Here is a 13,285-nt window from a genome sequence, read left to right on the forward strand (position 1 = left end):
GCTAATTATTTAATTTAATAATAATAATATAATTAAATATAATTTTATTCAACATTAATATAAATTAATTACTATTCTCTGTTAGCCATCAATTATCGATAATGGTTATTCCAGCCATTAGCTGCATAAAAAAAGTAAACCGGACCGCGGGGTTCCTATTTTCTCATTTCCTTACCTAAAAGAATAAATAAATAAAATTATATTTTAATCGTGCAAATAAACCAATTCTTTAAAAAATTCAATTAATTTTTGAGCCCCTAAATCAAACCGACCTAGAACACAGGATAAAAAATATCGAGGTCAACTGCCCGACGAAACCTTTGCGGCGGAGAAACCAAAGACACAGAATTAGGCGATGAACGCAAATACGCCGCCGGAAGCAGCTGCGGTGCACCCGGCAATAGCACCGCTGTCATACCTGCTGGGGACATGGAGGGGCCAAGGCGAAGGTGGCTATCCAACCATCGCTTCTTTCTCTTATGGCGAAGAGCTCCATTTCTCTGCCATTTCTGGCAAGGTTCTTTCAATTGCTTTTCCGATGTTTTTTTCTTTCCTATTTTCTTTACCAATAAAAGGATAAAAATTCCTAAGGCCAAACTTTCATGCTCTGCTTTAGCCTGTGATATCTTATACTCAAAAGACATGGAAGCTCAGCTCTGGAGAGCCTATGCATGCAGAAAGCGGCTACTGGCGGCCCAAGCTTGATGGCTCTATCGAACTTGTGATATCTCAGAGCACTGGTCTTGTTGAAGTTCAGGTTTTTTTTTTTCTTTAATGGGCCATTTTATATCACTTAGTTTTATATATTGATGACATTGGTTTTAGGTTTTAACTTCATCTGTACTAATTGTATGCAGAAAGGAAGCTATAATGCGCAAGAGAAAACTGTCAAGCTTCACAGTCAACTGGTGGGCAATGCTTCTAAGGTAGCTTCACAAACTATATGTATTTTTTCTTGTCATGGTTCTTTAACACTGTCTAACTATTCTATTCTATGGGTTTACTTTACATGGTGAAAGAATTGAGAGGTTATTTTTGATCTTCCTATATATTGCTAATGTTCTATGTTCTCTGCCAGTCAATAAACTTCAGGGTAAAAGAGAGAGAGAAAAACCTTTTTTTTTTAGCTAAAATTGATAATTAATGCCGAGGTTTAACTTTATATTATTTTGATCAAATTTAAAGTTTTGGCTAAACTTGAATAATTCACTCCAAGGTTTGGATATTTGATCTTTAGGCCTTGTAAAATAAATGATTCAGGCAGCAATTGTTTGGATCATTTGTTGGTGGCTACATTCTAGATTATTGGTGCTTAATTTATAGGACAAACGGTGTAAATGATTTTATTTTTATTTTGAATTCTACAAGAAAAGCCGTAATTTGTATCATAAATGGACTATGTGCATTTCTTTTTTTATCTGATTCCATGCTTTGAATATTCTGGGAATTTCTATTGTAGAGCATAAAGTATTTCTTTTCAATGCATTCATTCACAATTGAGAATGAGTTTGTTACCATTGGATTCAGTCACTTGTTGTCAAGTATTAAATTACAGCTGATCCAGTGATCCATTTGCCCATTAACACATGTGAACATGCAAGTTGAATCAATTTTGTAAAATTTGATTTTATGTATTTGAGTGCATATGTAAGATTCTGGTGATGAATTAGCTGATGTGGACAAATTTAGCTGAAAATGATGAGTTTGATTTCCATTTGCACTTTGCTTTTTTCTTCTCAAAAAAAAAAAAAAAAAAAAGAATCGGGTGACTGATACATCTCGCTCACTAAGCAAGCATTGAGTAGAACTAGCAACTGTTTCTCCTCTGAAAACCAAAGAAGAGATTTCAGATGGAAAGGGATCACCGTGGTACACTTTTGGTACTGGATCTAAGTGTCTTAGTGTTCAAATACAAAGAAGATTATACTCCTTGTCTTTTCCCTTTCCCTTTCCCTTTTATATCTGTCGATTTTAACTTGTTTCCTAGTCATTTTGAACTTTTATTTTAAGAATTCTTTTTCCTCCTCCTCATTCATTTTTTTTCCCTATTTTATTTCGGAACTCTGTTTCTTGTATTAGAGTTTGACACGTTGTGGAGGTTTGGAAGATGGATTTCAAAACTGGGTTAAGTCGGAAATCCATGTTTTTGGACAGTTAGTTCATGGATTTTAGTTTGGTTTTGATTTGGAATATTTAAGTTTGGATATAATGTGTCAAAAACTTTGGTGACTTTTAAATTGCAGTAATTCATGTTGTTTGAGTTAAAATTTCCAGCTTGGTGTAAAAGCAGACAACCAACTTAGCTTTTCACCTATTATGGGGTCAGGTAGAACTTCCCACAACGTTCAGGCACTCCTAGCATCATTTCCCCTTTTGAAATGTATGCCAAAGGCGTTACTGTAGTATGCAAGAACTACATGCATTCAACCTCATCTAATTTCATGCCTCAAACAGGCTATAAAAGTGGTTTGTCATATATCTCTTCACAACGAGATAGGAAAAAGCCTTACAGTTGTGCTTTGGTGTTTATCTTTCAACTCAAATATTATGGAATGCTCTCACTGAATGGCCATCTGACATGAGTTTGTTATCATATGGGGAGAACTTTTTAGGAAGTACCATATGGTTTAGCACTTTCAAATTTCAATCTTGAGGGACAAATTTTCGATGGGTCTAATATCAATGTCTTGTGTTGTCTTTGTTTTTGCAGGTAAAAGAGATAAGTCGTGTGTTTGAATTTGCCAATGGAGAATTGTCTTATGTGGTTCAAATGGCTACCCATCTTAATAATCTTACACCACATTTGAAAGCTGTGCTCAAGAAGCTCTAATAGTGTTATGCCTATTTAAATTTGGCAAACATGTAATCAGGCGTTCTTGATTGGCTCATTGATATTTGTTGCTGCTAAGTCCTTCACAAGTTGCTAGTATTTTTTTTTCCCCCAGATGCTGTAAATAAGGCCGTTGGTCGAGTGATGACATCTCCAATTTAAGCTATCGTCACCGGGCACGTTCTCAGTAAAGTTTGAATACATATTGATAAAAAATTTCAGGTTCACATTATCTTTTCATCACTGATGCATAAGGAAACTCTTAAAACTTTCATTGCTTATTTAATTGAGTTGAATTCCATCAATTAATTAATGGGTTTCCAAACAAGCAATGGAATGGTTCACAGGAGTCTTCTGCTGGATAATTTCTCCTAAATAATTTTATGCACATTTAGATTTGACAAGAGTGATAAATATATCATATTTATATTAATGGTTTCTCACTTGAACGGCTCTAAACTTTTGCCTTTGTTTGGATTGAGGGTATGGAGAGCAGAGCAGGAAGAGAAAGCATTTTGCCGCTCTTTATATTTGATTCAAAAGATTTCTTTCCAAATTGAAAGGGGATGGAGGGAAATTATATATATATATATATGAGAATTACTTGTGTGTAAATACAAACATTATTTTTCTTACTCAAATTTTTTTCATGTTTTAATAATTTATTCAAATATCATAAAAAAAAATAAATTTCTTTAATTCTTAATTTCTCCTATTCAAATTTTCTTCTTTTTCCCTGCATAATTAAGGATCCAAACAAAGGGTTAGGCTAATTAATCCCAACATCTTATGCATTAGAGCAACAAAACCTTGCATTTTAATCACTGTTTTTAGTTAGCAATAGACTTATATTAACTATCAATTTCAGACACATTTGCTATGTTGGAATAAGAGAAATTAGTAAGAAAGGAAGCAATAACACTTGCCAAATAATTTTGGGTGAATTATTATTTGTCTTCTAAGATTAGGTCACAATTACTATTAGGATTCTACCGTTTGAAAATTTAAGACATTTAATTTAGTCAATTATTTAATCTCTATCTACTTTTTCATTAATTGACAATTAATAAACTAATCAAATTTTAAAATGCATGTAAAATTCTAAAAATATCCTTCATAGACCAAAAAATAATAAAAATTTCTTTCATACAAATTCTTTTCTAATTTCCTATTACTAATTAAAAAAAAAAAAGTCAAAGAAAAGAATTGTTAATGTGTTTGACTTACGAAAAAAGTAGATAAAGGGATTAAGGGATAAAGGGAATTGTTAATTATAAAAGACTAATTAATACAAAATTCAAAAATCTATTCTTGATAACATTCGCCATTAGCAGGGATTGAAGATTTCAAAAGAGCAAGTAACCTGGTGGAGAACGCCATCTAAGAATTGGCATGTGCCTCATGCCTAAGAATCGAGGCCATTTGAAAAAAATGCCATGTAAACAAGGATAAGAATTTTTTTTTTTTTTTATGTCGTATTTACTGTAGTATTATAAGAAATGTAGAAAACACTAAATTATTATTTAAGCATTTTAAATAATTGTAACTTTCTTTTTTGTTATTATAGTAAAACTTTTCCTACTCTTATCTGTGAACAAAACCTTCCTAGTGGAATCACATAAATTTTATTTCTTTCTTCTCTGTATTGTATACTTATGCAATCGTGTACCTTAAATTTATATGCTTGTTTTAACCATAAGTTTTCTCAACCTATTACCCTCTTCATCTTAATCAATTCACCTGTTTTTTTCATGATTTACTTGCTCTGATTCCACCTATTACATCATGTACACTATACTCTTTCTTTTTCTTCAGCATTGGCCTTGGCCATAACCTTTTTTCGTTCCTCTACAGGAATGCATTGTCAAGATTCAGCACTGGAGATTAGTGTCATAAGCCTTGTGATTTTGGCAGACGATGTCAAAATAAAACTAAGAAGACAGCTCCGTTATCAGTATGAACCTATGAAATCTGTATTTAACAGATTTGAGAATCGTGCTGATAAAGGGAAAGAAGTTGAACAAGGGAAAGAAGTTGAACAAGTGCCTACTAGATTAACCAGAACGCACCAGAGACGTAAATAAAAGAACCAATACATTGATATATCGAAAAAGAAGCTTGCTAAAGTTAAAGGATACTTTGAGAAAGACGCAGCATAGAATGGAGGAGCAGTTGAAGAGAGGGAAGAACGCTTTAGGCAAGCTGCTAGGAATTGAGGAAGAGCATAAGAAGGCTAGCTGACCTGTCGATGTTCAACGAAATACTGGGTGCAAGGTAGGAATTCAACCTCATATGAAGAAAGAAGTCGAGGCTGGGGTTAAGAATAAGCATGGCTCACAACAATCCAACAGCAGAGAAGGCAGAGATGAGTATTTTAATCCTGGAAATACTCAACCAGTTGGGGAAACAAGTAACTCAAAATGATTGACAACTACTAGGCAATGGCAAAAGGTTCACAAATAAGGCCAAAATAAGGAAGTCTAACCTAAAAAGAAAATTGAAATGCAAAACATTTCTCCAGAAGAAATCACCATTCAATTGGGATAGCATCTGTTGCAAGCAGCAATCAATATGATTTCAACAATCAAATTTACTTAACGGAGACATTGTTGACAATTCTGCATCTACAAATAGCAGTTTTGTTGTGTTTGTCCAAACAGGAGAAAAAACTAAATCACAATGGAATTACTCTTTTTTAACCTGTGGAAGTCATGACAAAGCATGTGAGGCCATTACATATTTCCACAGCAATAAAACATTACATTTTTGCTCATATTTGACGTGTTAAGGAGAATTGTAGAAAGTTTACATATGTGAGGCTCATAAACCTATTCTCAATAAAATTCCAGATCCCATTTTGAATGTTATGTTTAACTTTCTGAATCTGGGATAGAGTTTTGCATAAAAAGAAAAATGTCAAAAAACAAGGAATTGGAAGTCTGTGTTTTCCTCTAAAATTCCATGAACAGATGAAAAGGCAAATTCTTATCAGGAACAAAATAATTTGCATCGTCCACTATTATAGGATTTACCATAAAATCAACTGGAAGAGAGAATAAGTGATTCAACAATAAAGCAGCATTGCTTCTGTTCAGAACCCTTGGTTTACGGTTGTAAGTCTTGACTTACCCTTTGTGCAGAGGAATAATAATGAGATTCAAGTTCCTTGAGGCTAGCAGCAGCCTCCTCACCAATTCTAGCTAACATGCCATCAGTTTTTTCTGACAACTGATTAAACTCAACTATCCTTCGGTCTACATGATCATTGAGAGATGCAAAGCCCGAGAAGATTGCAGTTTGTTTAAGCTCTGACACCAACTTAAGTAAAGAGTCAGCTGCTTGAACCTGTTTTCAAAGAGTTATTAGAAATAAATGATACCGCCACAGTAGAAAGTATTCAGGACTGGCAAATTAAAGTACAGTTTTTTAAAATAAAGATTTGTCATGGTTTCAAACTTCTATAATTTTATTGTTTAGGAGGAAGAGAGATTTTTTTTTTTAAGGTATTTGAGGGTTTTAATGAGAAAACCTTCTCAAACAACCGATTTGGTAGATAGGAAAATAGAGGTTTGGGAGGTTTCAATAATCTCCAAAAACCATACTTTAAAAAAACCATAGGTTCTCCCAAACACATCCAAGATTTTGAAATGTTGAAAAACGTCCCATTACTTTATAAAACTTCCTCTCAAACAGAGGCTAAAAGGCTCTAGAAAGCTTATCTTCACCACACAATCTAATTCAAATTGTCATCAAGATGTAAATCCTATATTTCCAATCTGCAGCAGCACTTTTCTCAAATGAAACATATATGAATCAGAAAGCTAATATACCAGTCTGAATTTAGTTTGCATGTCAAAAGTGTTTTAGGTAACGCAAAGTTAACCTTTACATCCTTGAACATGTTCATATAAAAAGGATGTTTGAAATGCATCACACATTGTCTGGAGTCTAACAAAATCTTGTGAAGTTCTAAATCTAATAATAGATTAATTCAATAAATAATGTACATCCAGATAAATGACATGCTCAATTAAATTTAAGCTCGGTACAAGTTTCTGTTGTTCTTTATTTCTGTGCATGTGCACAAGAGAGAGAGAGAGAGAGAGAGAGAGAGAGAGAGATGCTCTTACCATTCTGGCTGCTCGCATTTCCATCATAAAAGCCTCTTGCGAATTTCTAACTGGCAGCTCATTGACCTGCAATCAGCAGCGTGCCTTTTGTAAATTTTACATCCATATATGGAATTCCAACTCTAAGTTCTACCTTTGACCTAAAATCCAATTTACTTAAATATGAAGCTTTACATAAACCCTCTTTGCATCATTGCCAACTATAGCACTAAAAAGGTGGAAATAAAAAAATTAAAAAAAAGCACTGTAAAGAGAAAATTAGTTTCAGATTGACTACATCATACCAAAAGTAAATGTGAAAGGACTTTTTGCAACCAACACATATAAACTAGCTACTGAGAATCAATCTGACTTGACAGATTAACTAGGAGATCACCTGTAGAAACACAAAATTCGACCACTTGGATTATTCATTGTATCATCATGGTATGAAACCCAACTTCCAAGGATGCACTTCCAAAGCCAGAAGACTTTGGCCTATAAACATCATATAGACTACATTCCCATAACACACAGATGGATCTATCTTTCATGTAATTGTAACACAATGACAAGAAAAAAAGAAATATTTGTTTACTAAAGCACATAGTTATTAAAGGCACTAAGGCGCACTAAGGCGCCAAGGGCTCCTGGAGCCTAGGCGCAAGGCGCAAGGCGCAAGGCGAAGGCGCACACCTGAGCGAGATGAGGTGCAAAAAAATAAAAAAATAAAAAAAATAAATATGAATATTCCATCAAACTTCAAATAACATAAAACTAAAAATAATAGTAACAAATAAGCATTCAAGTAATAAATTATTAAAACTTTAATAGTCTTTTAATCTTTCATAACTAAAGTTAAGAAATTATAAAGTGACTATATCTTCTTCATATTTTTCTACACCTTCATCCTCTTAATATTCATATCCAAAATTAATATTTTCATCATTTCTCTCACCTTTAAGAACTAAAGGAGTATTAACTTTTTTTTTAAAAAAAGATAATGAGTGGTAGTGTTGAAAATGAAAATATAAGAGGTTTGTAATCCTGAGTATGTTAGTTTGATGAGATTTTAGTGACTAGTTATTACCAACGATATTAATTTTGAAAACTTCTAGATCAACAAATTTCGAGTTAGGTTGTAGTGCTTTTTGTCAATGGAAGTACTCGCCGAATGTAAAAATAAAAAAGGCGCACCTTTCTAGCCTTGCCTTGGAACAAGGCTCATGCCCAGGCGCATAAGGCGAGAGCTTGGTGAATGTTGCCCACCTTTCTCCTGTAGAGGCCCTAGGAGTGGAGCCTGGTGAGCCTGAGGCGCGTCTTTAATAACTATGCTAAAGCACAAAAAAAAGGAACCCATCTAATACCATAGAGGTGAACAAGCAAGAGGGTGCTAGTTTCAGAACGATACAAGTTGGCCTTACTTGACATCCTATCATCTAATTCTCCGACCACCAACTATTCATAATTCCATATGTCCGCATCTAAGATGGTCAAACTATTCAATCTCTTTTAACAATTTATGCTCAAGAAAAAATGGAATCAGCCCTGTCAGCAACACATATGAAACATGTTCAAGTACATTAAACTCAAATAGCCACTATCAGTTTAAGCCCATCCTCAATGATCAGTGATGAATCAGTTCTAGATTACAAAATAGGGGAGAAACAAATCAAAAGAATTAAGTAGTAGAAAACCATAGAAACTCAAAAACTAGCAATATAAAAGCAACATTATTTCACTTAAAAAGCAAAAAAAAAGCAGTCTTTCACTTGTTCTCATAGTTTAGGAAAGAAATTAGAAGGAAAAGAAAATTAATAATAGCAATAAAACAACATTAGAAATTCAACGAAAAAGAATAAAGAATACCCTGGCAACATTGACAAGGTGAGTAAAATTGTCGACAATGTTGGCAATATCTGTTTCCACTCTCTGCATCAATGACTTCTGCTTTTGTGCAGCAGCTGCAGTTGCAGCTGCAGTTGGTCCGCTTCCACCTCCTCCAGCACCCCCAGCACCTACTACTCCACCTTTATTCATTTCCCACTTAACAAAGGACACTGAACCAAAACCCATCAAGTTAAAGAAGAGACAAGATGTATCAAGCTTCATTTAAAAGGACCTTTAGGCCTATAAAACTCATAAGAAATAAACCAGAACAGTCACATTCTTTCTTTTTTTTTCATTTTTTTAAAGTTTCTTCAGTTTACATGTTATTTGTTCTATGTACATATAAGATTTTGGTACAAATGAATTTCATAAATTTTATGAAATTCAATTACAAATCCAAACTGAGACAACTAGTTTGCATTTTAGGATGTAATTTGGAATTATACAATATTAATTCTAATCAACTACCTTAGGATGTAATTTGGAATTATACAATATTAATTCTAATCAACTACCTTAGGATGTAATTTTAGCCTATAACTAACAGCATAAAGATTTGCCAATGAACTACATATCCCATCAGCGAAAGATCTATTGCCCTTCAAATACATTACTTTTTGAAAAACATAAACAACCCATATAGATTCTCCTAATCAGACCTGCAGCACAGCACCTACCACACACTCTTTTGAGCATAATTCAAACCTAAAAGTAAGCAGGGGAGAGGAACAACCTGAAATCATGAGAAGTAACAACAACAATACAAAATAAGGCAGCAACCATTGATCATGGCGAGTCCACGTGGATCTCATCATGATCAACTGTCAAAGTGACGCCTAATAATTATTCCAAGCACCCAAAAACAGAAAATGAAAAAAAAAAAAAAAAAACATGTTCCCTGCACACTCATCAGAATACAAGTTTTTAAAGCATTATTTGCAATAAAATTGGACTCAAAATGAAATTAATCCAAAAATTATCAACAAAAAAATAAATCAGTTCCAATTCTCACAGTTCATCCAAAATTACAACCAAAAACTCAAAATAAAACACACAAAAATTTGTATTCACCTGAACCACTGAGAAGCGAGAGTCGAGAGTCGAGAGAGCACAGATGTCCACAAGGCTGCGAAGTGTGAGACTCACCGACTCAGCGGCGATACTCCAGAAAGAAAGGATGGAATGACTGAATGAGGGATGCTTATATTTAGAAACGATTTCAAAGGCAAGAGAACTAGAGGAAGGCGAGAAGATGACGCGAGATTGCAGCAGAGAGCCAGTGACTAAGAGACAGAGAAGGGGATCTTTCTAGGGCTCGTTGGGCAGTTGTCTGGGCAGTAGGCAATTCATTCGGTCCTCTGGAATAAAAACGACACAGTATTTGGGTAAGTATTAAGAGCGCTTTTATTATTATTATTATTATTTTTACTAATTAAATTGAATGGTTCGATTATGTTGAACCCAAAAAAAAAAAAAGAAAAAAAAAAATTCGATTGGTTAGATTCATTTATTTCAGTACTTAAAAAATAAATTTGATTTATTGGATTCATTTATAAGATTCTCAATTCAGTTTTTTTTTTTTTTTTTTTTTTTAAATTCCTCAGCAACCAAACGAAACTTTTAGAAAAATGAATGATGAACATTCAAAAAATACATGAAGAATAACAAAATTAAAAGGTTCTAAATAAACTAAGCGACAACTTGAGCATTTATCAATTTTAACTTATCAATTGAATTGAATCATTTAAATGGGTTGTTTTCTATTTAATTTTTTAAAAATTTGATTTGCTTTCTATTAATAAATATTTTAAAAATTTATTTTTTCGTTTCGTTCAATTAATTCATTAAAGAAATCAAATTAATTGAATCAATTCTCTATTCAATTTATTGTGTTTTTACTTTACGTATAAAAGCAAACTTTGCCAATCTTCTCACCTCATCTTCCCCCAGCATAGAAACTCCTCCTGCTAAATGAAAAAATCTGTCTCACTCTCGCGATATGTTGGGAATCTAAATGTTACCTCGATAGTAAATAAAAATAAAAAATAAATAAATATAAATAATTAAATTATAAGATTAAATTAATTAATTATTTTATTATATTATATAATTTAATTAGTTATATAAATTTAAATTAAAATAAATTAAAATATAATTTAACTAATACTTATATTCTTTGCCTCTTCTAAGCCCATTAGCTAATGTAGATACTTCCTGCTTCCCAACTAAGGGGAGCATTTGGTTGGTTCACTGCCAAAAAACTGAATCACGTGTAAATCTAGAATCTAAATAAAATCGTATCAAATTAAAATTATAGGACTAATTGAACCAAATTAAGGGGTGTTTGATTCACCTATTGGGTGCAGTTGATAGCTGATAGACATCCAAACAGGTGAACTAGAGTGTTTTGTAAGTTTTAAAAAATAAAGCTGATAGCTGATGGGTAACTGATATGATACCATCAGCGCAGTTTTTATCGGCTCTATTTAACTCGAAAATAATATTATTAATACTTTTATATTTTTTATTTATAATTTTAACATTTCAATTAACACATTTCAATTTTATTAAAATATTTTTTATTAATAACATAAAATATAAAATATTTATTTATATATAAAAACTTAAAATTAATTATATGTTTTTTCTTTATCAACAACAATAATAATTATTTTATTATTTTATTTATATTTTTTAAATTATTTAATTATTTTTTAAAAAATTTAATTATTTTCTTATTTCAATAATAAAATAAATAATATAATAGATTAATAATTATATTTTTATTATATTATTTATTTTAATAATATAATAAATGATATAATATATTAATTTAATAATTATATATTTAATTTAATAATAAAATAAATAATATAATATAATAAATTTATAATTTTATATTTATTTCAATAATTAAATAAATTATATAATATATATATCCTTATTGGTCATTTCACGTATCAACAGCAACAGCTAAACATAATTTTACCAAACACTTAACATAAATCAGCTATCATCAGCTCAGCTATCATCAGCTGTCAAGCTAACAGTAACAGCTATCAGCTACAAATAAACCAAACAGACCCTAAACCGCCCGGTATTAGTTCAGTTCGGTTTAATGAAAACTAAAAACTTTGAAATAATTTTTAATTGGGCAATATAATAGAAAATCCAGTTGGTTGAATATAGATCACCAAGCCTCTCATTTGCTAAGTGAAGCCATTTACAATTTCAGACTCACACCAAAACACTATAGCATATGAAATACAAGCAAAGCAAGTAACATTAATTTCAGATATCTAGAAATTCAATTGCACACCCATGCAATATGAAATACAAGTAATATGAATTTCAGAAGTTTAGCTGCACACCCAACCAAGCAAAGTACCCAATAGCAACTAAAAGGGAAAAAAAAAAAAAGGAGTAATTTGAAATGCACTAAATACTGAAGAAGAAGAACCACAAGTTGAAATGCACAATTGAAAAAAAAAAAAAAAAGTAAAAAGACCCAGCATGCTGAAGGATTGGGAGAAGGTTGGCAACACAACACAAGTTCAAATGAAGGCCAAGATTATCAAGCCCAGAAACTATTGAAACAAATAAACCATTTTTTCATTAAGTAAGAGACTAAGATAAGGGAAGAACAAGCTCAAAGTCTCAAATAGGGGAAGAAACACTCAACAGGATTAGAAGAGAGAGGAAGCTTACATTAAGCTTACATTATAATGCACGATCTTCAAAGGGATAAGAGCGGCGATGACGAAAGCAGGGACCGCAAGGTGAGGAGATTGTAGCAGAATTGCACGCTAACACAAAGGAGGAAGAAGAAGAAATGAAAAATAGGGAAGAGATTAAGAGCAAAGGAAAACGATGGCCAATAGGGGGAAGGGATGATTGAAATTAGGGATTTGGGGTTGATAGAGAAATGCCAAAAAGGGAATAAGGCCCGATTGAATCCGAACCTACACCCATTAGTATTTATCTTATATTATCCAAATTCGTCTCAAATCATATTAGCATTATCGAATAATACTCAAATTCTTTTTTTTTTAATTTATATATTTTAATTAATAAACTACTCAAAATAAAATTTTTATTAATGATATACATTTTAAAATTTTAATTTTTTAAAAAATTAAATTAAATTTATTTAGAATATAAGATATAAAAATTTATAAAAATTATTATAAAATATATATACTTTATATTTAATTAATTATTTATTAAAATGAGTTAGTCATCCGAACCCAAATTCAACACAGATATCATTTCCTAAATCCAAATTCATCACAAACTTAATTATATTACTTGATGACATCTCTAAATAAGGGATTCAAGGACTATGGGTTTGGCCAACTTGTTGAGAAGGCTTATAATCTTTAAGGTCAAATTAGGAGAAGACTTGTAATTTTGGTTTCATTGGTTCTTTGGTTGTTTTACTAAAAAAAAAATGAAC

The 13,285-nt window shown here is 31.9% G+C and overlaps 2 protein-coding genes across 3 annotated transcripts; one reads left to right on the forward strand and one right to left on the reverse strand.

Annotated features, from left to right (window-relative positions):
- Positions 1-211: 211 nt before the first annotated feature.
- On the forward strand, positions 212-3,135 carry LOC110668453 (peroxynitrite isomerase Rv2717c). The gene is made up of 4 exons (XM_058130114.1): positions 212-517; positions 617-757; positions 858-926; positions 2,711-3,135. The coding sequence occupies exons 1-4, from the start codon at positions 356-358 to the stop codon at positions 2,828-2,830; spliced, it is 492 nt and encodes a 163-aa protein (XP_057986097.1). The 5' UTR covers positions 212-355; the 3' UTR covers positions 2,831-3,135.
- A 2,407-nt stretch (positions 3,136-5,542) lies between these two features.
- Positions 5,543-12,777, reverse strand: LOC110668491 (mediator of RNA polymerase II transcription subunit 22b). 2 transcript variants are annotated; one of them, XM_058130116.1, is made up of 5 exons: positions 12,549-12,777; positions 9,901-10,187; positions 8,809-8,999; positions 6,961-7,026; positions 5,543-6,175 (listed from the first exon to the last, which is right to left on the reverse strand). In XM_058130116.1, exons 3-5 carry the CDS (start codon positions 8,977-8,979, stop codon positions 5,936-5,938), a joined length of 477 nt encoding a protein of 158 aa, XP_057986099.1. In that variant the 5' UTR covers positions 8,980-8,999; positions 9,901-10,187; positions 12,549-12,777; the 3' UTR covers positions 5,543-5,935. The 2 variants fall into 2 exon arrangements, with proteins under 2 accessions (XP_057986099.1, XP_057986098.1); XM_058130115.1 differs by having other exon boundaries at positions 12,538-12,777.
- Positions 12,778-13,285: the final 508 nt, after the last annotated feature.

Source organism: Hevea brasiliensis, chromosome 11 (assembly GCF_030052815.1).
Source record: "Hevea brasiliensis isolate MT/VB/25A 57/8 chromosome 11, ASM3005281v1, whole genome shotgun sequence".
NCBI classification, from domain to species: domain Eukaryota; kingdom Viridiplantae; phylum Streptophyta; class Magnoliopsida; order Malpighiales; family Euphorbiaceae; genus Hevea; species Hevea brasiliensis.